Genomic DNA, 25,329 nt, shown 5'->3' with positions numbered 1-25,329 from the left:
AAAGGCTGGAATATTGAGTTTTCAGACTGGAAGTGTTTTCCCACTCACCTCAGAGAAACTGGCTGGGAACAAGATGAGCTTTAAGGTCCCTTCCCATGTAAATCTTTCCATGGTTCTTTAATAAAATAAGCAACTACACCAGAGGATGAAGAAAAGGGAATGATCAAGAAGGGCTAAAAAAGTGTAGCTTAAAATTCTTAATAAGCAGAGGAACCTCTTTAATTTGGAGCAATTAATTAATATAAATACAAATAAATTACCAAAGGATTCATGACTATTTCCCTGAAGCTGCTTCAATCTAAATATATGTGAAAAAAAAACCCTGACATGTAGAGAAGTTAATCAACTAAGACTTCAATTCATTAGTTTATTCTTTTTTACATAAAAAAAAAAATTACAAGGTAAGGATTTGAAAAGCCGAGTAAACCGGATTTCACACGCACACATTTGCCAAGTCACAGGGTCCAACCACCTGGAGTGCTATTTTGCTATTTTCTGATTTTCCCATTGAACAATTTACACAGTAAGAGCCTCAGGACAAAGCCAGACACCTTTTTTTCCTCCCCAGTCTTTAAGATGTGCAACTGAATCTGCACAGAATCCTGTGGAATTTCCAGCTTCCCCCTCAGTTTTGTTCACAGGACTGCAATTCCAGTGGATTTCCACCCAGGAAGGCTCCAGCATTCCACACCACCACCCTCCCCAGAAAGCAAAGTGAAAACACCCCAGAGGATTGCACGGTTTTGTTCACAGGGCACAGGCAAGAAATGGATCCCTCAGTGCCTTCAGCCACGCCATGGAACAGAAACGGATGGAGCTGGGAGCAGGATGCAGAGGAGATGGAGCAGCAGGGCACTGAGAAAGGAAACAGCTCCTGCAGGGCACAAAGGGTGGAATGCAGAGCTCTGAGCTGCTGCAGGTGGGACAGGTCACCAGTGCCACTGGCTGAGCAAAAGCAAGAACAGGACAATTTTAAGGCAAGTCCCAAAACAGGGAGCTATTTACTTTCTAGGCACGATTTCAAGCTATGCATCAAGGCTCCTGCTTTATCCTTTATATGGTCAGTCATTTATAGGTTAACAATAATACAAAAAATAGTCTAAATGTCATTTTTAAAGAATCAACTTTTAGCTGGATTTTTATTACTTGCAGCTTGCATTTCATTACTTGCAGATTTATGAACATTTTTTAGCACTACTGTTGTTTGTCAGGCCCACATAAAGCAGTTCTAGATCTATATTGCTCTCGTTTCTTCAAAGTAGTTTTGGTTGGAAATGGTTAAATTCAAAAGAATATTGCAGATGTTTCTACATTTAAGATGTGCTGTACTTGAGAAAGGAGGGAAGCTGCCTCTTTCTCTGCTGTCTTTGTCCAAGGGATCATGAACAGCTTTCCCTCTATGAAGGGTCTGTACAGTAAAAAAGGGGCAGAGCAAGACCCTACAAGGACAAAGTGTTTGCAGTGAATGACCCCCAGTTTGTCACTCAGTGTCACCTCACACTGCAGGACACTGGTGCCACTCATCCATCCCTGTACAGTGCACACCTGAGTTCCTCTGCAATCAGAGCAGGTGGAACTGGAAATGCACATCCCAGGGCAGCAATTGAAGCCCAGATAGTGAAAATTGAGCCTTTCCCTAAATGCCAGATGGGATGGGCACTGCCAAACACAGGCCATGCTTCAGGGAGCCTGGGCAGGGTGTGAAAGTGCTGGGCAGCACCTGCACGTGTGTGGGACACACAGGGACAGCTCTGCTGCAAGAGAAAGGAGAACAGAACAAAGCACAATTCCCTGAAATCTGCACTGACAAGGAAGGCTGTGTCTCACTGGAGATCAACTTCCACCACAAGGCTCCTCCTAATGATTGACAACTGCATCCAAGGACTTAGACTCATTATAAAAACACACAGGTAATTAATTCCCCAGACATTTATCAAATAAAAAGGGTTTAAAACAAAAAAATAGGGAAGTAATCTCAGAAAATAAATTACAGTAGCATGACAACATTTGGCTTCTTTAGTGTGACCACGTGCTTATCCTGCTGTGAAGATCATGGCAGATCCAGTTCCTGTCTCAGAATTAATGAGATGTCTGTGACGATAAACGTAGAAAACTCTGCTTGCTACAAGCAAATGTCTGATATCAGTTTCACCTGGTCACAGATTATATGCAGACAGCCTTCTCTGGCCCCAAAATAAATACTATATAGGATTCTTGCAAGTTCCAGCATCTTTAGACTCAAACAGAAAACTCAGGTCCTCCTTTCTTCCCTCGCAGCAGAAGCCTCCTGATGCGGAATCCTGCGAAGGGGTTGATCCACAGCAGGGAGGGCTGGCCCCCAAACACAGATTTCATCCCTTCCCAGCGCAGCCTGCGCTCCCACGTTGGCTTTTCACTCTTCAGTCTCTCAATCTCCTGCAAATAAACACAGGCAGGCACGTCCAAGGTTTAGTTTAATCCAATATAAAACCTGGTCGTAAAAACCGGGCTTGCATTTTTATTGTGCTGTTTTATTGTGCCTCAGCTGATTAGTTTCTTACTGTAATTTATTAATTATTAAGGGAGAAGTTAGAAAGTGTTTTAGCCCTGTGGATACAGGGCAGAAGATTTAGAACATTAAATATGCACAAGAAGGTTGATATCTCCACTTCTTTTCCCCAAAACTCCCAGAAAAGCTGATGGATCCACGTGCAATATCCTACACTACAAGCTGTTTACTCAGTTGATGAAAGCAGACAATAAGGCTCCTGCTCCACAATTACTGCAGGCAGGATTACTCTCCCAATGCATTATTTTGATGGTCATTTTTTGTGCTTCCCACTAATGAAGGCTCAATATTTACCAGTTGTTTTGCACTTACTCCTCAGTACATAAATACATTGTAAACATGAGAAAATATTGAACAGTCACAGGATTTAATTTCCTTGTGTTTCCAAGCAATTATTCTCTCCATGTGTGACACTGCAGATCTAAGGACAAGGGAGCCAATGGCCCAAACTCTGTTTTATCCTCTGATCAAATGTATCCCAAAGAGGTGAGAGTGATTTTCAGAGTAAACCTGAGAAAAGCAGACACTTCCCATGGCACCCAGCAGGAATTTCTACCAGCTGAGATGGGAAAGTCAAACCTCAACTCAGAAGCTTTGCATTCTTTGTCATTTTTAAACTAAATTACAAAATGTCAAAAAAGCAAATAGTGCAACAACTTCTGTTAGAAAGCAACCCCCAGTAACCCATTCCAATCTTCCCCCAACTGTAGAAAATAAAAATGATGAATTATTGAAGTTTGCAGCTTTCTCTGTAATAAGAGCCTCTCCTCATGCAAATAAAACCACATCTAATCACATCTTCCCAGAATAAATGTTACAGAATACAAAAAAGTCAAGGTTTTTACCGTTTCATCATTGCATATTGAGTGGATTTGGGTGCCAAACATGACTGCAGTGAAAGTGAGAAACAGAAAACCCTCAAGGCACAAGAAGATCATCAGGATCACAGTTACAGGTGGGGAGAAGTCACTGCACTCTGTGAAAATGAAATATTGTGGTTACAAAAAAAAAAACCAACAGCAAATTATACAGCTGTCCTACATGTCTGACACTTGAAATAATATTTCACATTTAAAACAAACTTCTGATTTTGCAGCAGCTTTATTTGCTGATCAAGAAAATAAAGAATTTTATGACAGTAACACTTCTGGCTTCCTATAAAGCACATGGTAACTATTTCTGCAATCCTGCCTCAGGATTTCAAGGCTATCAAATGAATGTTTGCATGTGAGGGGACTGAAGAACTCAGAACTGAAAATAAGAGAGCAGCTTGGAGCTTCCTGCATGGCAGAGGCTGTAAAACCATCCCCACCTCAGCCCTGACTGCTAATACAGATGTTCCACTTGGCTGTCATTGCTTTATTACTCTTTTTATTTTAATTCTCCACACAAAGTAATCAAGTTCTGCCTCACACATCTCTGGAGAGCCTCTGATCACCTGATTAACTCAATTATATTTAAAGAGGGATAGTGTACAGAAGGTGAATGTTTCAAGTAAAACAAAGTTCTACGATTCCATTCATTTCATGAAATACTCAGAAAAAATAAAAATCACAGGGGTTTCCCTGTTACTTCATATACCAAAAGCACAAGAGCAGAATGAGCTCTGGCACACTGGAACAGTAAGAAATACAAGCCAGAGGCCTAAATAAAAAAAAAAAAAAAAAACAAAAACAACTGGGATAGTTTAGGGAATTTCCTTTCTGCAGGAGCTCCAGTAATGCAATGAGGAAGAAATCTGTTTAAATTTCAGGTGCCATTCCCAGAACTGAGGTGGGGCACACAGAGCCCAGATTTAGGTGATTTTGTGCTGAGGTGGTTGAGGACCAGCTCAGTTTCCATCCTACTACAGAGGTAGTGAATTACTACTGTGAGTAAAGGCAGTGAGAATGCCCCTGACAGCCACAGCTCTTAGACAGAATGACTGAAGGAAAGGGAGGAAAAACCCAGAAAGGAAAAGGAGAGTGATGGATAAACAGATCTGAAATGTTTTACTGAAAGATGGGGCTACAATAGAAATGCTATGACTTTTCCCTAATATCTACTAGACAATGGTAATTAAAATTAAGTATTTATTTGCTCACCAGTCCACTGCCCTCGGACACAGGAGAAGAACTGAAATCCACAGAGTACAAGAGCATGAGCTGAAATTAGGGCTATGTACATCTGCAAACAAAAGACAGCATCATTTCACTCACTGCCACTGCATAAAACAAAGCAAAATTCGAAGAAAAACCTTTGAAACAACAACACAAAATTAAAATGAATGTGGGTAGAAATCCCTTGCACAGAAGGAACAAACCCGCCCAATTTAACAACACAAACATGTCCTAAAGCCATCACTCACCAAGCACAACCTAAATTGTTATAACCAAGGAAAATTCAGACTAAAATCAAGCTGCTGCTGCTCACTTACCGTAAACAGAACAAAAAATCTCTGATTTTTCTCCCCCACACAATTGTTCACCCAGGGGCAGTGGTGATCCATCTTTCGGATGCATCGCTTGCAAATACTGGAAAAAAGGACAAGAGGCTTCTGCTGAGAAATTGTATTTGAAATTGTAGAAATTGTATTTGAAATTGTAAAAATTGTATTTGAAATTGTAAAAATTGTATTTGAAATTGTAAAAATTGTATTTGAAATTGTAGAAATTGTATTTGAAATTGTAAAAATTGTATTTGAAATGTAGAACCAAGGGCAGCCAGTGGTCACAGCATGATGTGCTGAAATATTTCTTTGACAAACTGCAGACAGGGATTTTATTTGCATTTCTTTAAAGAAACTGTTTGTTCATTCTGACAACTCAACTTTTGGTTGCTCCAAAATGGACTGTGTACATAAAATACTCCTCAGAATAAAACAAACCCAGAACTTCAGAGACCTGCAGCTCAGTATCTCAATTCAGTATTAATAAGACACTCTCATTCAGTATTAATAAGACCCTTCCCTTCTGGAGAAGTTTTTTAGATAAATATTTCACTTTTACAGGCTTTCAAGTTGTAAATTTTACTTGTGGATAAGAAGAAACACAAGAAATTCAAATCTTCAAGGGAGAAACTTGAGGTCTCAACCAGCCATAAAATTCTAAACTTATGCAATCAAAATCTCAACTAAAGCACAGCTGAGAGTATCAAAACTCACTTCCTTAAGAGAAAATATAAATATTGAAATTATAACCAACACTTATCAAGTAGCTACTTGTTCCTGAGTTCTTGAACACTCCTGTTCTTTGCTGGTTCACTTGTTCCTGCCCAGTTTTGAGTCAGGGCTATGCCCACAGAAGTCAAATAAATACTCCAATAACTCCAAATAAATACTCCAATAACTCCAAATAAATACTCCAATAACTCCAAATAAATACTCCAATAACTCCAAATAAATACTCCAATAACTCAAATTTACATCTGCCATACAGCAGCAGAGGGCTCAGTTCTGCAGCCAAACATGAAGAATTACACACCAAAAATGAAACAGTTGCAACATCTGTTGTAGCTCTTCATAACCCAATAGCTTGAGCAACGCTGATATTCCATTTTCCCAGCTTTGTACTTAAGACAGCCACACACTCAGTGCTCCAGATTTTCCCACAGAATATGCAGAATATTAAACATTTTCACTTCAGCAGTCACCAAGCCAAATAAGCCTAAAAAATGCAGGCACTGTTATTGAAACCTCTTTGGTTTTGATACAGGCTGATTTAGGTGTGCTATCTACAAGTGACAAAGTACAGTGCAAAGCTGGGTTATTGTCACTGGAGAGACAAAACAGGGAGGTGTGGGGAGAAATCAGTGCTCTGAGGCAGAAAATAATTAAGTTGTCACATTTGTATGATTCTGAAATGATTCAGCACCAGGCAGAACACACCACGTACAGGTTATGGGGCAGAATCCCAAATGAAGCTGCCTTTGCTCTGGCCTATCAAAACCCAGCCCCACATTCCCCCAGCTCTTGTTTTGTGGATATTAAAGGATTCATCCTCTGCTACAAATTATTTTTTAAATACAAGTGAAAATCCCAATAGCAGATAAACACTACAACCACTCCCTGGTGCAGGAAAAGTGGGTTTCACTCAGGAGGAGACATTCAGGAGGCTCCTCCTAAGACTTTCCTTGCTGCAAGTTCAGCCTCTCATTTCCCTGAGTGCCACAACCAGACAAGGCTCCTGATGTGCCACAGAATCCATGCCAGCACTCTAAAAAGCAATATTAATGTGAAATGCTGAGTAAAAGCTACCCAGGCTCAATCAAGCTGAAGGCTGGAGGATGTGAGGTGGGCAGGACTCCGTTCTGCTCATTCAGAATTTCTCACAAGCCCACACAGAGCTCTCACAAGAGCTCAGATATTTGGAACTCTATTGAAGTTGGAGGGGGAGACGATCCACCTTGCATTGGTCAGCATCGACTCCACTTTATTGATCAATCAGGCACCTTTTATAACAGTGTTAATTCACTTCATGCATATTGCAAAATCTGAGCTCACAATAGGTCAGAGATAACATACCAACCCCTCCCTATGTTTCCAACACCAAGATTTGGGTTCTCAAAATTATTCTTGCTTTCCCAAAACAGCCAAAGATAGAACATCCACTTGTTATGAGAAAGCTGCCTGAGAACTCTGATGTGCAAGGCTCTCAAGGCCTTCATGTTTGTCACTTTTACCTGTAATTAAAAATAACCTGAGAACCTCTGCTGTTCACAGAAACAGGCTGTGAGAATCTGCTCCTCACAGCTGCCTTCTAGGCCATCTCTGAAAAAACCTCCAACAGAACCCTGCCTTCATTCCTGATCTCCCACCAACAATCCCACAGCAATGCTTCCAGCAGTGCTTCTGCCTTCTTCCTACCCCATCCCTTGTATTTTATTCCTCTTTATGCAGCAGGAATTTGGGGAAATCCCTCCTCCAGCTGCACCCAGCGTTGTCACAAGAGAGAAGCAAACAGAACAAGCAGCTGTGCATGGAGGAAGTCTCTCCTCCAGGCTGGAATTGCTGCTCCATGAACTCAGGCAGGTGCAATCACAGCTCTGAATGGCAAAGATAACATTCAGAAAGACACAGCTAAAGACTCAGGAGAAATGGGTGTGGGCAACAGATATTCCCTGGGAGCCTGGTGGAAACATCTCAGTGACTTTATTCAGAGTAACAGTTCCCCACACACAACAGAACAGGCAGAAATGAGGACAGCTGTGCTCCTTCAGTGAAAATGAAATCCCATTCACCCAGGATGGGGCTGAAAATGTTAACTGCTCACTAAAACATCACTTCAATTGCATCACTTGATTTCAGAGATGCTTAGCTGTAAATAAAAGGTTCTTGCTCTTTTCCCCAACACTAATGTGTATTATGAAACTATTTTTCTGCCTTAAAAGAACTTCTGTTGCAGTGTTGCACAACAATTTTCGTAACTACATCCTAAGAGTCTCTTCTGTTAATAATTTACCACTGAAAACATGCACTCTGAGTGTAAGTATTTCCCAACAGCAACTAACTTCAATTTCCATTTTCAAGCCTCTTCTATCAGCAAATTGCCACTTTAAATACTTGGGACTAGATCATCCTTTTAATGTCCTTGGAATGAGTTTGCAAACCAATAAAAAAAAATTGGCAGCATAATCAAACAAACCTTTTTTCAATTGGGTAAACTCCTGCAGTGATAAATTGAAGGCAAAGAATCAAATTAACAGAAACAAAGACAATTAAACCAGAAATGCAACTGCTGAGAAAAACATGACAGCAGCCTCACAACACCTTCAGGCTCTGGCTTTCTCTTCCAGATATTCTGTGGAGCCAGGGATGCACTGAGCAAGCCCCAAAATGCCTCCTTTATCTTTAGGTAAAATATTTGATCAAGGATTAGAGGATTAAAACAATGCCCAAACAGGTGCTTGGGAAAAAAAAAACCTCTTTGAAAAGATAAATATCAGGTATTTCCTTTATCACAGACATTATCAATTCTTGCTCTGCTTTAAAAATAAATGCTGCTCAAATTCTTGCTCTGAAGGAGGCATTTGAGCTCCAGGATCTCTGGTACATATGACAGAAAAAGAGCTGGAGTATTTCAACAGATGATGTCTTCACTTAGGGCTCCTTCCAAATTAGCTCTGCCTTTCTCTTTCAGATATTCTGTGGAGCCAGGGATGCACTGAGCAAGCCCCAAAATGCCTCCTTTCCCTTAAGTAAAATATTTGATCAAGGATTAAAACAGTGCCTAAGACAGACAAAGCTGGATCCCCAAACAGGTGCTTGGGGAAAAAAAACCCTTTGAAAATATCAGCTTTATCACAGACATTATCAATTCTTGCTCTGCTTTAAAAATAAATGCTGCTCAAATTCTTGCTCTGAAGGAGGCATTTGAGCTCCAGGATCTCTGATACATATGACAGAAAAAGAGCTGGAGTATTTCAACAGATGATGTCTTCACTTAGGGCTCCTTCCAAATGAGCAAATCCTACCAGGACCAAACTGTGGGAAATGCTTTCCACAGATACCTGCAAGGTCTCACCCTGAATATGGGATGAGGAAATGAGAGGCAGCCCATGTGTGCAGTGCTCCCAGCTGTCCCTCACACACACAGAGGCAGCCCATGTGTGCAGGGCTCCCAGCTGTCCCTCACACACACAGGGGCAGCCCATGTGTGCAGGGCTCCCAGCCGTCCCTCACACACACACAGGCAGCCCATGTGTGCAGGGCTCCCAGCTGTCCCTCACACACACAGACACAGCCCATGTGTGCAGGGCTCCCAGCTGTCCCTCACACACACAGACACAGCCCATGTGTGCAGGGCTCCCAGCTGTCCCTCACACACACAGGGGCAGCCCATGTGTGCAGGGCTCCCAACTGTCCCTCACACACACACAGGCAGGCCATGTGTGCAGGGCTCCCAGCTGTCCCTCACACACACACAGAGGCAGCCCATGTGTGCAGGGCTCCCAGCTGTCCCTCACACACACACAGGCAGCCCATGTGTGCAGGGCTCCCAGCTGTCCCTCACACACACACAGGGGCAGGCCATGTGTGCAGTGCTCCCAGCTGTCCCTCACACACACACAGGCAGGCCATGTGTGCAGGGCCCCCAGCTGTCCCTCACACACACACAGAGGCAGCCCATGTGTGCAGGGCTCCCAGCTGTCCCTCACACACACACACAGAGGCAGCCCATGTGTGCAGGGCTCCCAGCTGTCCCTCACACACACACACAGAGGCAGCCCATGTGTGCAGGGCTCCCAGCTGTCCCTCACACACACAGAGGCAGCCCATGTGTGCAGGGCTCCCAGCTGTCCCTCACACACACAGGGGCAGGCCATGTGTGCAGGGCTCCCAGCTGTCCCTCACACACACAGAGGCAGCCCATGTGTGCAGGGCTCCCAGCTGCCCCTCACACACACACAGGGGCAGGCCATGTGTGCAGGGCTCCCAGCTGTCCCTCACACACACACAGGGGCAGCCCATGTGTGCAGGGCTCCCAGCTGTCCCTCACACACACAGGGGCAGGCCATGTGTGCAGGGCCCCCAGCTGTCCCTCACACACACAGAGGCAGCCCATGTGTGCAGGGCTCCCAGCTGTCCCTCACACACACACAGGCAGCCCATGTGTGCAGGGCTCCTCCCAGCTGTCCCTCACACACACAGGGGCAGCCCATGTGTGCAGGGCTCCCAGCTGTCCCTCACACACACACAGGGGCAGGCCATGTGTGCAGGGCTCCCAGCTGTCCCTCACACACACACACAGGCAGGCCATGTGTGCAGGGCTCCCAGCTGTCCCTCACACACACTCAGAGGCAGCCCATGTGTGCAGGGCTCCCAGCTGTCCCTCACACACACAGGGGCAGCCCATGTGTGCAGGGCTCCCAGCTGTCCCTCACACACACACACAGGCAGGCCATGTGTGCAGGGCTCCCAGCTGTCCCTCACACACACAGAGGCAGCCCATGCACAGCTCTCCTGGATCCCCAGGGAGTTTCTGGGATCTGCCTCCACCCCAGGCATCCTCCAGGGAGCCCAGCTGAGCTGACAGAGCAGCAGCAGCAGCCCTGCACAGCCAGGGATGCACCTGAGCAAAGTCAGCCCAAAGCACACACAGAGCAGCAGGAGATGTTCCATCCTCCCCTGTTTATCCACTCCCTTCACACTCCAGATCCAAGATCCCACTCAGAGCTGAGAGAGGAACAGGAGCTCCATGCCAAGGCTGAGGATTTATAAATGGGAGCAGCTTCTCAGCCGTAGCACTCAGCACTGACACACACACATGAGGTTTTTAATTTAGAACCCACAAAGCTCCAGAATCATCTCAGAGTCCTGACAAGACTTTGCTCTGTTCTTTTGACAGGCACTAAGGCAGAGATTTCAGTTTAGTACTTCTCACAATTCAAACACATCACTCCCCACACCTAGAGAGCCACCAGAAGCATTTGCATCTTTATGTAAGCCCCGATTATGCAGGCACAGCTATTTTCTACTGGCACACAATAAACACTACAAAAGCATTTCCACAGTGCCTGAACACTCCAAAGACTGGGAATTAAAAATATACATTTACTATCTCCTCCACAGCATGTTTAGTTCAAATGATCATTATTTCTGTCCTTATTGAAATGGATTTTCAGTAAGTGGAAGTGCATTTAACCCATTATTCATGCAACTTTGGGAAAATAATCTGCCAATTCACACATAACTTCAAATGCACTGCAAAGAAGAGATAACACAAAGTAATAATTTTAAACTACTCTAATTTTGTTCATTTAAGACTGCAGGAGTCACCTCTTAAATCAGCTCCCTCACAAATTTGAGATTCTTTTCTTTGTCCTGCATTACCCACAGCAGAGCACAGTAACTGGAATGATGCACAGGAAAAGATGTTCACTGATCTAAATTATTTAAGACACCATAGCACAGTTATTGAAATAAAACCTTAGAGTTTCTTACTTCTCTCCCCTCATCCACAGTCATTTTTTGTACCTTACACTTACAAAATACACTGCAATGTAGGAATTTGAAAGTTTAGTGGATACCAAAAGAAATTTGTGGGGGAAAAAATGAACAAATATCAGGAATGTTATTCTGCTTTTCTCCAAAAGCAGAACTCTGGAAGGAACTCAGGCATACCTGCAGTGGTGGGCACGCTCAGGTTTGATACTACAGCACTTGGGACATTTGTAGATCACTTCTCCTGGTTTCAGCTGCAAATTATCCATGTATTCTTTAGTGGCATTTCCTTTGGGCACAGCCCCCTGAAATCATTTCAATTAGAGGAGAAAAAGCTTCTTAAATGGCATGAGAGCATTTAAAAATACATTTCATAGACTTCATACCGGTAACCTCAGGATAATTGCAGAAATAAGTTCATTTATTCAAAGCCAGTCTGCTATAAGCCAGAATCAATTCCAAATGAATAAATTACCTCTGCTTGACCTCAAATTCAGCTTTATTCCAGCAAGACTCATCTCTGGCCAAGTATTAGCTTAATTCCCATAGAATATCCTGTCCCCAGCCCACAGAAATGAAGAGGGAGACACATCTTACCCTGCAGATACAAACACTGCCCATCCTTTCTGAGGAGTTACCCTGAATATTTCTTGTGGAATTTGATTAATGGGTGAAGCCATCCACAAAAATCAGCAACTACTTGAAAGATGTTATTTCAACTGTCTGAAGCCAGGGTTTAACCACCTGCCCCACGTTTTTGAGAATTTTAATTTTTCTTCCTAAAATCTTTAGCTTGGACACTGTTAGCAGGACCAGCAGTGGCTCCTTTACTCTTCTTTGTTGTGCAGCTTTGTGGTAAAGAGTTGAAGGAACTGATTCAAAAGAAAAATAATTGATTGGGAAAAGAAATGAACTTTTAGTGATTAGTTCTCTGATCTGATTATCACAGAGCTGCATCCTGAGATCAGGATCTAAATTTGGATTAGTAAGGAGGAAATAATTCAGCATCATCATCACCCTGCTCATTGATGGAGATAAAGCCTTATCTGTGAGGGGAAGTGATTGTGAAACAAACTGGGATGTGGCAGCCAAGTGGATTTTCTGTACAACTGCTCCAGGTCAGCACTTCCTTCACACAGGGAGAGCCTTCTGCAGGTCAGCCTGAGCCAACTGCAACATTCTACAATTCATCCTCATTCAGAAAAACCCCCTGGCAACATCAGCACTTGACACAAACACCTCAGGAACATCTGGGACAGAATAAAGAGCCCAGCAGGAACTCAGATTCCACTGCCAAACACCTCTCTGCTCAGGGGAGTTTTTGTTACCTATGGCCTGGAATGACAAATTTGTGTTTGTGTTGGCCAAGACAAGCCCAGGGCCTGTCCCAGGTGAGCTCTGGGGCTGAGTGGTGCTCCAAACCTGACCAGGTGCTCACAGGGACTTCCTTCAACACTCATGTTCCACTCCTGAGCTGGATTTTGCAATCTGAACGTTCTCACCCCAGTTAATATTTGGTGTAAACATCTCACACTCCCCTGTTCACCTGCACAAGGATCAGAACCTCAGACCATGCTTTCAAGCATCCTGCTGACAAAAATATACTCTATTTCAAAACCATCTTTCACAGTCACAGCCAGCCAGCAAAAATCTATTTTTTATAGTTACAAGTGTAAATTTAATTCACTTGAGTTTTGAGGCAGTTCATTCCTTTCATCTTGGTTTCTATCACACAGTTGTGCCTTCCATTCTGGGAGTCAGCACGAAAGGAATGGAGGAAAAAAAGCAGTGACTCATCTCAGTTTGGATCATAAAAAACACCACAGGTCTAGAAAGACACCCAGCTTTACCAGCTCATCTTTATAAGCAATAAATCCTTAAACCATGAACTCTCTGAGCTGTCACAGTTTGTACAAGTTGTGATATTTCATCATTGGGTGTGGACAGAAGTAAATCAAAGAGCTAGAAAATCATTAACTGCAACACCCTGCTGGGTTTTTCAATGTTTCTCTATACACTGCTACTGGAGAAAAATCTCCATTTTTATCCAAAAATCTGGAGAAAATAGATGTTTTTTCCAGCTTTATTCCTTAAAAATAATAATAGATTTTAGTACAAAATCAACCATTTAATCACTTGAAATCTTGAGGAGTAAAAGTTCTAAGAAATGAGTACTTTCAGGACCTATTACACCTACAATGCTTCACTGTGTGTTCAGCTTAAATCTCCCTTCCTTTACAAATACTCAAAGACAAAAATTCAGGAATCACATGGGGACAGTGGTTTTTCCATTATGCCAGGTGTGCCTGAGGTTTTGCAGCACATCCACCTCTAAAAGCTCTTCCAAGGGAAGCATGGGAGCATTTGAGGAGATGCAAAAGGATAAAGGCACAAATTTTGAAAATAAGTCTGATGAAAAAAAAGTAACAAAAATGAGGACAGAGAAGACTAAACTTTACTGGCTACTTCAGGACCTGGAGTAATATTTTACTGGATTTTTTTGAGTCTAACACTTTTATAAATTTTATATTGACTGTTCTATGGTTTCATTAATAGAGCAATAGAAGTAGAGGTACCATCCTGATAATAAGCACAGGTATCATCAAAACCTTGAGGGTTTTAAATGTAACAGAAGCATTTGGAATCTAACACAAATATCTTGAATCTAGCACAAATATTTTTGAATCTAGCACAAGGATTTTGAATCTAACATGAGGATTTTTAATCTAACACAAGGATTTTGAATCCAACACAAATATCTTGAATCTAACACAAATATTTTGAATCTAACATGAGGATTTTGACTCTAGCACAAGGATTTTGAATCTAACACAAATATCTTGAATCTAACACAAATATTTTGAATCTAACACAAATATTTTTGAATCTAGCACAAATATCTTGAATCTAGCATGAGGATTTTGACTCTAGCATGAGGATTTTGACTCTGAATCTAGCACAAATATCTTGAATCTAACACAAATATCTTGAATCTAACATGAGGATTTTGACTCTTACACGAGGATTTTGAATCTAACACAAATATCTTGAATCTAACACAAATATTTTGATTCTAACACAAATATTTTTGAATCTAGCATGAGGATTTTGAATCTAGCACAAATATCTTGAATCTAACATGAGGATTTTGACTCTAGCATGAGGATTTTGACTCTAGCATGAGGATTTTGAATCTAACACAAATATCTTGAATCTAGCACAAATATTTTGAATCTAACACAAATATTTTGATTCTAACACAAATATTTTTGAATCTAACACAAATATCTTGAATCTAGCACAAATATCTTGAATCTAGCACAAATATCTTGAATCTAACACAAGGATTTTGACTCTAGCATGAGGATTTTGAATCTAACACAAGGATTTTGAATCTAGCACAAATGTCTTGAATCTAGCACAAATGTCTTGAATCTAGCACGAGGATTTTGAATCTAACATGAGGATTTTGAATCTAACACAAGGATTTTGAATCTAACACAAATATCTTGAATCTAACACAAATATTTTGATTCTAACACAAATATTTTTGAATCTAGCATGAGGATTTTGAATCTAACACAAATATCTTGAATCTAGCACAAATATTTGAATCTAACACAAATATTTTGATCTAACATGAGGATTTTGACTCTAGCATGAGGATTTTGAATCTAACACAAGGATTTTGAATCTAACACAAATATCTTGAATCTAACACAAATATCTTGAATCTAGCATGAGGATTTTGAATCTAACATGAGGATTTTGACTCTAGCATGAGGATTTTGAATCTAACACAAATATTTTGAATCTAACACAAATATTTTGAATCTAACATGAGGATTTTGAATCTAGCATGAGGATTTTGAATCTAACACAAGGATTTTGACTCTAGCACAAGGATTTTGACTCTAGCACTACTTTTCCCAGCAGAAGACTTCTCCAAACTTCTGTGCAGATGGATGGGACAATCCAACGCCAAGGAACTCTTGGATACTTACTGGATCAGTCAGCATAGTCCTCAGGTGTGACGACAGAGCCAGCACTGCCAAGCAGTTAAAGAGAACCCCGTTGATCACGGAGTACCAAAAGTCTTTGGAAGGCAGCAACATGACAAAAGTCACTACAAAGTCTGCATAGACCACCAGGAGCCAGGTCATGATGGCACAGACCATGCCACAGCCATCCCTGATGAACCAGACCCTGTCAGCCATGTCAGCCTCCGAGGAGGAGGAGGAGGAGTCGTAGCTGTCATTGTCGGCCAGGAGCGGGTGGTGCTCGACATCGCGGAAACGGTGCCCTGATGACTGCATGGTTTGCTGGCCTCGCCCTGCAGGGACAAACACAGCACCACTGTAGTAAACCCCTCAGGTTTAGCCAGGGCCCCTTGGAGAATAGAATGCTGACACAGCAGCAAAGAAGTTTCCTGTCTCCAGGGACATCCGCCTTGTACCTTATCCCTATATGTTGTGGTGTGTTGCAATATCCTGTTTTACCTTCTCCCTTCCCCCTCGCCCCTCGCTGAGTGTGCCCTGTCAATCAGGCTAACATACCAGCAAGGCGTCGTGTGATAGGTGTCCCTCGTCCCTTGAGACCCTGCCCCTTCACCTGGTTGGTGGCTCACCTGTCCCCTCCCCTTCCCCTGTCCTGAGCTTAAAATGTTAATGAGACCATGCGGCCTCCATTCTGTTAGCAGCAGTGGCCCAGTGCAGACGTCTCTGTACCAATGGAATAAACATCTGGCAACCTTCTAGCAGAATCCACTCCCTTTCTCTCCACCATCGCCAGAAGCTCTCTCCTGAGGAGAACGGAGTCCTGTCTTGTGCCCCGCTGCACTCTGCCGCCAGCCAAGGTATCTCTGGGGTAAAACACCGCAGTGCTGCCTTTGGCCCAGCAGCGAAGGTCAGAACTGGCCTAGGCACCATCTAACTGGTTATATTGGGATACATATTCCAATACTTATAGCCATGTACGGCAATATTGTGTTAAACCCTACTATTGGTCACTTATGGTCACTCTAACACCTTTGCCATTGGTCAGGATTGGATCCAGGCCAAGGGTATAAAAGTAGCATCCTGTACCCCTACTGACTCGGAAGAAGAAGAGCTGAGACCCTTCACAGACCCTCCAATAAAGGCATACTCGTGGAACAGCCAGCGTCTTCTGCTTCTCCTCTCTCTGCTGTCTGCTGGAGCCTTAGGCCAAGGGAAAAGCTACCTAGCAAGCAAAGCTGAAATCACAAGAGCTGCCTGATCACTAAGAGCTGAATATCTCCCTGCTTGCTAGGGGCTGACCCGCGGCCTTGGTCTGAGAGCGAGCTGGCTTCTGGCACCCAGTGCCCTTGGGGACTGAGCTCTGGAGCTGTAACAGCTTGCATAGGATACGACCAAGCAAGGCTCATTTACACCACCATCATCATCATCATCACTGGTATTCATTATTAATGAGGAGATAGAGCACAGCTGGCTCTGGGGTTTTGTTTCTGGGAGATAAAGCATGGTCAAGTTCAAAACAGGACTGGGATTCTTTCTGATCGATTCTGTGAGTGCAGAAAGATGAATATGAAAGAAGGGGGCACAGGTTTTAGGTTTTTGGGTTTTGTGTTTGTTTTTAGTTTTGTTTGTTTGTTGTTTTGCTTTTATTTCTTATTATTCTACTCTAATGTCATTGGTAATAAATGAAGCAGATTTCCTCAGGTCAAGCCTCTGACAGTAATTGCTGACTGATCTCTCCTGCTCTTATCTTGACCCACAAGGCTTTTTTTTTATATTTTCCCTCCCCTCTCTGAGAGAGAGACACAGAACAGCTTTGGGGGTCTCCAGCCAGAGTTAACCCACCACTGACCTGCAAATTCAATGCCTGACAAAGGGATTTTAGACTGGTTTCACTTCCATCGTGCTGTGCTCGTACACCACTCCTCCTCTTCTGCTAAAAACTCAACTTCTCTCTTTTATCTCAAGCTAAAATGGCAAACTCTTCATTAAATTACAGCTCATGTCTCTTTTAAAAGAGCAAATTATGGCACCAGCCTGTTGACTTTTCATTCTGCTCCAGCAAGGGAGGGAAGAGTACAAAGGAACCAGGATGGAAATAAAGCTGTTCTAATACACTGCTCACAACAAACAATGCAGCAAGCCAGAAAGCAGCTACATTTGTTGACAAAAAATGTTATTGTTTTGGAAAAACCACAAGATCTATTGGATAACTTATCAAACAGTCTCAGATCAGCCCAACCTTAAGGGAAACAAATGGTTCTGGTTAAATGAACATGGCAACAGATTACATGAATCAGATTTTCAAAGAACACATTAATTCATTTAATTTCATGAAACTCTTTTAGGGCTTTGTTGTCCTTCCAACGTGCAGCAAAAACCAGACATGAAGCCTCAACAGTTCTCATGAAAACAGAATTATTTCCCAGACATCTCTCCCAAGGAAAGATATGGAATGGCAGAACTGAAGTGCTATCAACAAACAGGAGACAAATTAAAACTTAAACATTAGGCCTCAAGAATATCCTGCTGCTTTAAAGGTATACTGTGTTCTAAAAATCCTATTGATTCCTGCTATTAAAGGCCATGGCTGAGAGAAAGCTGAAAGCATTTCTATTGATTTATCACAGGCACACAGAGGTCTCCCTTTTCCCCCTTATTAATGGTAGCCTGTACATGACTGTAGGGATTATGGCACAGCAATTTCAATTTCCATCCCAAGATATTGAATATGGGATCACTTTGTTCCTCTAGAATGGCCCAAGTGAGCATTACCAGGTGAAGACACTGGCACTGAGATGGTGTTTGATAAAGCTGTGTTGGTCCAAACCCTTTAAAAATCCTTTATCAGGAATCAGAAAAACACATTCTGACCAGGAAATCCAGGCAGGAGCAATCCAAGAAACCAGAAATGAAAATAAATCCATGCAGATGCAGCAGAGAGATGTGAGAGCAACTGCACAAACAGCTGGGAAGCTCCCAGGACACTGTGAGGTGTCTGAAGGACACATTCTCTGCTGTGGAACAGAACAAACTGAAATCCAGCTCTGCTGCTTGGATCTATTACAATTTCTTGGAGTTAAATTGTATTTTCTGTTCACACATTGGGCTTTTTTTGGACAAAATTCCTCTCTCTCACCAGAATGCAGCTGCTAAGCCAAGGATGAAGATGTCACACACTAGAAAATTACCTTAGGAAAGAATGAACTTTATCTCCTTCAAAAGTAATTTAAGCTTAACTTAACCTAAATATGGCCCCCTTTTCACCCAGTTCAAATTATCCTGATTTTTCTTAATGTTCAGAATTAAAACTACAATCTGTCCCAATTAAGTCAAATAGCACTTTGGGACATCACCAGCCCCTGTGGTCAAGAAAATTTAAGTGCCATAAAAATGCATAATTAGCAGTTGAAACATGAAGATAACCACGCAAATCAGTCATTACTTCATCAAAAAAGGGCTTCTAAAACTTTAAAGGAATGTTTTAAGTATGAAATAACACAGAATTACTGCATTCATTTTGCTTAAATATCTTAAAGACAACAAAAAATATTTTAGCACGATAAAAGAAATCCAAACCAAAACAAATACCTCAAAAATGTTTTGTATGTTATTCTGACATCCTGTCCTGCCTTTGGCTTATCCCTGGTCATTCACATAGTCATGTCTGGTGGAATCTGCAAAGACATCACCAACAAACTGATTAGCAAAGCTGCACCAGGAAAATACTGTTAAATACAAATAATAATAATAGACATCAATAATAGAACAGAAAAATATACAGAATCATAATAGAATAATAGACATCAATAGTAGCACTCTGAGACATGCTGCATGTAGCTATAATGAAAAAGTTTGTGTTTTATTTAGAAACCAGGTATTTGAAACCTTGACATTTTTGGCTGTTGACTTTTGGAAATCATCACCTGGCACTTGGAGCAGGATTGCAGCCCAGAACCTTGCATTTCATTGCTATTTGGGGAAGAGAACAGAAGAGGTGTGGGCCTGAATTGCTGTCTGGTTAAAGCTGCCTAAAGAAGCACCTAAGGTTTTCTTATTCATTGGTTTTATTCTCTATTTATTTGAAGTAAATTTTTTTTGGAGACATTGAAATCATTCTTATTTGCAAGGTTAATTTAATATATTTTGAAAGTAACATAAGGATTGTGACATTTCAGAGCTACACAAGCACAAAGTAAGTTTATTGAATGTTTCTGAAAGCAGCTTGTAAGAAACAGATACTCCAAACACAACATTACTGTGGAGTTCTTCAGTACCCATTTTCAAAAGTTCCCAGCTCAAGGGGAACTGAAAAGGAGAAGTCTCTTATATAGTTAAATAAACCCAAACATTCTACTGCAAGACCAAATGGTAATGTAAATGTTTATTATGAACATATCAGAATCATTGAATAGATGGGGTTGGAAGGGACCTTTAAATGTCACCTGGTGCCACCATCTACCACGGGCAGGGACATCTCCCACTATCCCAGGTTGTTCCAAACCCCCAAGCACCTGAGTTTGAACATCCCTGACAGAGCTTCACCACCCTCAGTGTGAAAAACTTCTGCTACCAAACCCCAACTGGCCCCATTTTAGTTTAAAACCACCCCCTTCTCTTCTGTACCACTGCAGGAAGCTGTGACTGCTTTGTGCTTTGCTGTACAAATAAGCTTTCAGACTTCCCTTAAACTTCACAATATTGTGAAATGCACAGCCATTAAGTTGTCACCGAGGTGGCAGCTGAGCAGAGACAGGAGCAGACAGGCTGAGTGTTGCCATTAATGTGCAGTGCCACCCACCCGTGGGGAGCTGGGGATGGCAGTGACACACTGAGCCCTGCAGGTGACACACTCAGCTCCAGCCACCAGCTGCTCCTGGAGAGCTCACTGCTGACACAGGGACGGGATTTGTTCACTCAGCCTGAACCCCAACTGCAGTCCTGAGCAAATCTGTGTTTGTCACAGCCTCACCAGCTCCTGGACAGCTCACTGCTGAAAAAGATTTGTGATTTGTTCACTCAGCCCTGAACCCCAACTGTAATCCTGAGCAAATCTGTGTTTGTCACAGCCTCACCAGCTCCTGAAGAGCTCACTGCTGACACAGGGACGTGATTTGTTCACTCAGCCCCGAACCCCAACTGCAATCCTGTGCAAATCTGTGTTTGTCACAGCCCCACCAGCTCCTGAAGAGCTCACTGCTGACACAGGGACGTGATTTGTTCACTCAGCCCCGAACCCCAACTGCAATCCTGAGCAAATCTGTGTTTGTCACAGCCTCACCAGCTCCTGGAGAGCTCACTGCTGAGACACAATTGTGATTTGTGCACTCAGCTCCTAACCCCAACTGCAATCCTGTGCAAATCTGTGTTTGTCACAGCCCCACCAGCTCCTGGAGAGCTCACTGCTGGCACAGATTTGTGATTTGTTCGCTCAGCCCCGAACCCCAACTGCAATCCTGTGCAAATCTGTGTTTGTCACAGCCTCACCTGCTCCTGGTTTGTGTGCAAGTGTCCCCTCAGCTCAGCTTTGCAGGGATAATGGATTCAGGCATTCCCATGGGATCTGCCCACACCTGGCTCCCTGCAAGGGAAGGGGATCAATGTTTGGAAGCTCTCCCTTTATGAAGAGCTCAGCATCCCCACTGAGATGCTCACAGCTTCCCTCTACTCTTCATTTATTTGCTTCAATGCCTGTCTTAACCAAATTTACTCTTGGAGTACAAAAGGGCAAAGCATTACACTTCAACCTCTAATACATCAAGCAACAGTTTTTAATTTGACCTTGTACAAATCTTTATTTAGCATGAGAAGATAAAACCAAATTATTCAGTGTTTCATGCCCAATGTTATGTTTGCACACATGGTTATATCAAACCTGACCCAACCCTGTTCCACTCTTAGGTGTTATTTGAAATTCTCATCTGACCTGCACCTCACTGGTACTGAAACTCAGGTCTAAAATGCAGATGTACTCATGGAATAAAAAACCACACACAACTTTTGAAGAAGTTATGCTATAAACTCATGATCACCAAGATGGCCTTGTAAGATCATTTGGTTTAGTGGGAGAAGGCTGCAAAGGGCATTAGGAAGACAAATGACACAACACAACTAATTGTATCATAAGGCCCCTGGATTGGTAATTAAATTTAAAAAAAACAGGCACTTCAGGGTTAGGAACAGTCCTTTTCTCTGCTATTTTTTGAGGATGAACAGAAAAACATTGTAGGAAGAAAGAAAACCTTATTTCTCTGTAATTTTTTGAAAAAGTAAGAATTTATATACAGGCTAAAAAATCCATCAGCTGTCAAAGCAGAAATTTTTTTGGTTGCCTTTTCCTTCAAGCTACACAATGGACAGCTCCTAAGATTCCTCCCATTTCAGTGCTAACACAATAAAGAAAAAGCCTTTATTTCAATATTTCTGATTTCTCTCCATAGTTGTACAGACACCAACACATTAGAATAATAATCCTGCAGCACTTACATACAATGGATTTAAATTCCACCTGGAAGCAAATCAGAATTACAGCCCTGTGATCTCCCTAAGAGGTTACAGCACAAACATTAACTCCAGGAACTTGGGAGTTTGAAGCAAACCAAGCAGGCAAAGCTCCTCCTGCACCCATGGGCAATTTGGACAGATAAATATCTATCAGACAATGTCTGCACAGAGCCAGGTCTCATTTAGAAGAATCACCTCCTTTCATTACAGATCCAGGCAAGCTAAGCTGCAAAGGCATTTAAAAAGTCAGCTGTGGCTGTTTAGATTCTTTTCCAGGGACTGGTCTGTCTAGCAGGCACCTTCTCAGTAATTTGGGAACCTGGGATGTCCTGAACACAGCACAGAGCTCTGGAGAGCAGCTGGAATAACCTGTGATGGAGATCCAGGACACAGCCCTGCAGTGTTACCATCAACTTATCCCAAATCCATGCTCAGGGGCACAGCTCACCATCTCTCCAAAACCCTGCTCTTGTTGTTCTACAATATAATAAGTGTTTATCTCTTGGATTTCCCATTTATGCCTTGCAGCCCTTTCCTTGTGCTGGTCCATCTCTGCTCTCCTGCAGGCACACATGAATTCTGAGCACAGAATTAATGGGAGATTATTTGTGTGCACACATTGAAGAGAATATTCACCAAGCACATATTTAACACAGTCAAGTTTCAAGCTGCTGTAACAATTGTCCTTAAGCCAGCCCATCATGAAACACTGGAATTGCTCCTTTCCAGCTGTGGAAAGGGGATGTGCTACTTCTAAATCTCCTCAGAATAAAAGTATACAGAAATACTTCAGCATAAGTATTGGGAAGTTGATCATCTAATTACTGATGGTTTTTTTTAAACTGAAAGAGAAGAAATTTAGTTTAGATGTACAGAATGAATTGCTGCCTGTGAGGGTGGGCAGCCCTGGCACAGGTGCCCAGAGAAGCTGTGGCTGCCCCTGGATCCCCTGAATTGTTCAAGGCCAGGCTGGATGGAGCTCTGAGCAATCCCATCTGATTTGAGGATGTTCCCAAGGGGGTGGAACAAGATGATCTTTAAGGTCCCTTCCAACCCAAACCATTTCTATGATTTATGTCAGTAGCATCTTTATAAACATCCTCAAAACCCAGAAATGAGAATTCACAGCAAAAGAAGTTATTAAAAATGCAAGAAAACACCCTGATGCATGCATTCTGAACACATGTTTATACGAAGTATTACAAAGCTTTGCTATCAGACATGGAATAGATTTATGATGCCAAAACACTTTAATAAAAACACAAAGTAATAGCAGAGACGTTCAACAGGATATCTTTTCAATAACACATCTTTCACCCTGAGATGTGAAAGTTAAATAAAATGTATTACAAATGACTTTGCTGCCCAGCAAAGAACACTCTGTGATCCAGCAGGAGCTCACTGGGCACAGCAGCAAGGACAAAAGGCTCCTGGATGAAACAACCTTCACCTGAGAAGGACACCAACACAATCTGTGGCTGGGCTTTGATTTCTGCCTCTGCTGGATCAGGGCCACAGCCTCAAATTCAGATTAGACCCCACAGGGCTGCAGGCTCACACCAATGTCAACACTGGGGTGTGAAAGCTGAAAGTTTTACCTCTTTGCCAACAGCACCTGCATGGATCACACCCTACTTGAGAGAGTAATTTTTTATTTCTAATTTTTGCATTCATCAGTGCACGCTCTGCCCTCACACTCCACTGAGGAGAGCTCAAGTATCACACACAGTGATTGCTCTGTGATACCAACCTGGCAAGCACATTTTTATCTTAGCTATTATATCCACATCCACATCCATGTCCATGTGATTCTTCTTCCCAGGTTCCAAAAAATAATGCTATTGGTCAAACTATTCACACTAGCAACTTCCAATATTCATTAGATGAACATTCATGCCTTTGTTTCAATTGTTCCTAATGTTGAATTGCTCCTCATTTCATATTTCCACTATATTCTTCATGTTCAGCCATTCAACCACTGCAAAATTCCATCTATTCACTTTCTTTAAAAGCTCTCCACCCTCATAAAAGGCATAAAAAAGAAATCATCAGATCTGTATGATACAAAATATCCCATGCTAAAGGAAAACCAAGAAGGGAGATAGAGTATTTAGAGAGATAAAAGTATTACCAATTCCTTTCAGCCACAAAGAGATCTCAGCTATTTAACTCTAATCTCAAACCACTAAAATTTCACATCAGTTTCATCTCCTAATGAACCACTACGGCTCCTTTTTATCTGCAAATTTTCAAAGCCAGAGAGCATTCACTTCAAAAGAGCTAATTTAAGTCTTTTAATGTGAACAGTCACGGCGACTTCAACCTAATTATGTCTCCAGCAAAGCAAACAGTTACATCACTGTAATTCTGCATCCCGATACCATCACACCAGTGGATATTCAGCACAAAAAGTAACCAGTGATTTCCCAACCCCTTATTTTCACGGCACAGATCACACTCACGCCGTGCCGCACGAACCCACCCTCTCGTTCGAGAGCTATTTGCATTCCCACTTCCTGCAAGCGCCGGGAAATGAGGAAAAGGAGAAGCACAGAAAGCAGGGGAACTCCCGGAGCAGGCGGCAGGGCCCGGCCGGGAAGGAGCGGGGCAGACACGGGAGGTGCCCGCTGCCCTTCGGCCTCCGCACCGGGCACCGGGGCACGGCCGCGCTCCTGCCCACAGCTGCCGGGGGAGAATTTTTAATTTTTTAGGGGATGTAAATAACGCGGAAAGGGATAGGAGATACAGAAACACCCCACGAAGTGCGCCCACAGCGCTCAGCCGGCCTGAGGCACCTCAGCCCCAATCACCTTCCCCGTTCGCCCTTCCCGGGGCCACCGCGCTCCCTGCCGCGGGGACCCGCCGAGGGACCGCCAGCGGATTTACCTGAGCAGGAGCAGCAGCGGCGGTGGCGGCGCCGCTGCCCTGGCGCGGTGGGGCGCTGGGGCCGGGCCCCGGCCGCTGGAGCTCCGCGCCCGCCGCCACCGCGCCCGCGGCTCCCGAGGCTCCCCAGGAGCCGCAGGATCCCGGAAGCGGCGGGGGCGGCGCTTCCGCGGGAGGCGGAAGGGACGCGCGCGCGGCTCCGCGCAGGCGCGGCGGGCGGGGCGCCCTTGGCGCGGCCCTGAGGGCAGGGCTGGGAATGGGGCTGGAACTGGGCACACCCGCAGCGCCCTCATGGAGCGGGCACGGAGGGCAGGGCACGGACACAGGCACTGGCACACCCGCAGCGCCCTCATGGACCGGGCGCGGAGGGCAGGGCTGGGGCTGGGCTCACCTGCAGCGCCTTCATGGAGTGGGCAGGGAGGGCAGGGCCGGGGCCAGGGCCGGGCACACCCGCAGCGCCCTCATGGAGCGGGCACGGA

The 25,329-nt window shown here is 43.4% G+C and overlaps 1 protein-coding gene across 1 annotated transcript; it reads right to left on the bottom strand.

The window, feature by feature from the left end:
* Positions 1-334: 334 nt before the first annotated feature.
* ZDHHC7 (zDHHC palmitoyltransferase 7) lies at positions 335-25,026 on the bottom strand. Its single transcript, XM_074550792.1, has 8 exons — positions 24,854-25,026; positions 19,055-19,140; positions 15,473-15,801; positions 11,649-11,773; positions 4,965-5,061; positions 4,633-4,714; positions 3,394-3,524; positions 335-2,415 (listed from the first exon to the last, which is right to left on the bottom strand). The coding sequence occupies exons 3-8, from the start codon at positions 15,782-15,784 to the stop codon at positions 2,239-2,241; spliced, it is 924 nt and encodes a 307-aa protein (XP_074406893.1). The 5' UTR covers positions 15,785-15,801; positions 19,055-19,140; positions 24,854-25,026; the 3' UTR covers positions 335-2,238.
* Between the last annotated feature and the right edge of the window lie 303 nt (positions 25,027-25,329).

This window comes from Zonotrichia albicollis, chromosome 13, assembly GCF_047830755.1.
Source record: "Zonotrichia albicollis isolate bZonAlb1 chromosome 13, bZonAlb1.hap1, whole genome shotgun sequence".
In the NCBI taxonomy this organism is placed as follows: domain Eukaryota; kingdom Metazoa; phylum Chordata; class Aves; order Passeriformes; family Passerellidae; genus Zonotrichia; species Zonotrichia albicollis.
The sequence above is the reverse complement of the archived record's forward strand: the minus strand, read 5'-3'. Positions and strand labels throughout refer to the sequence as shown.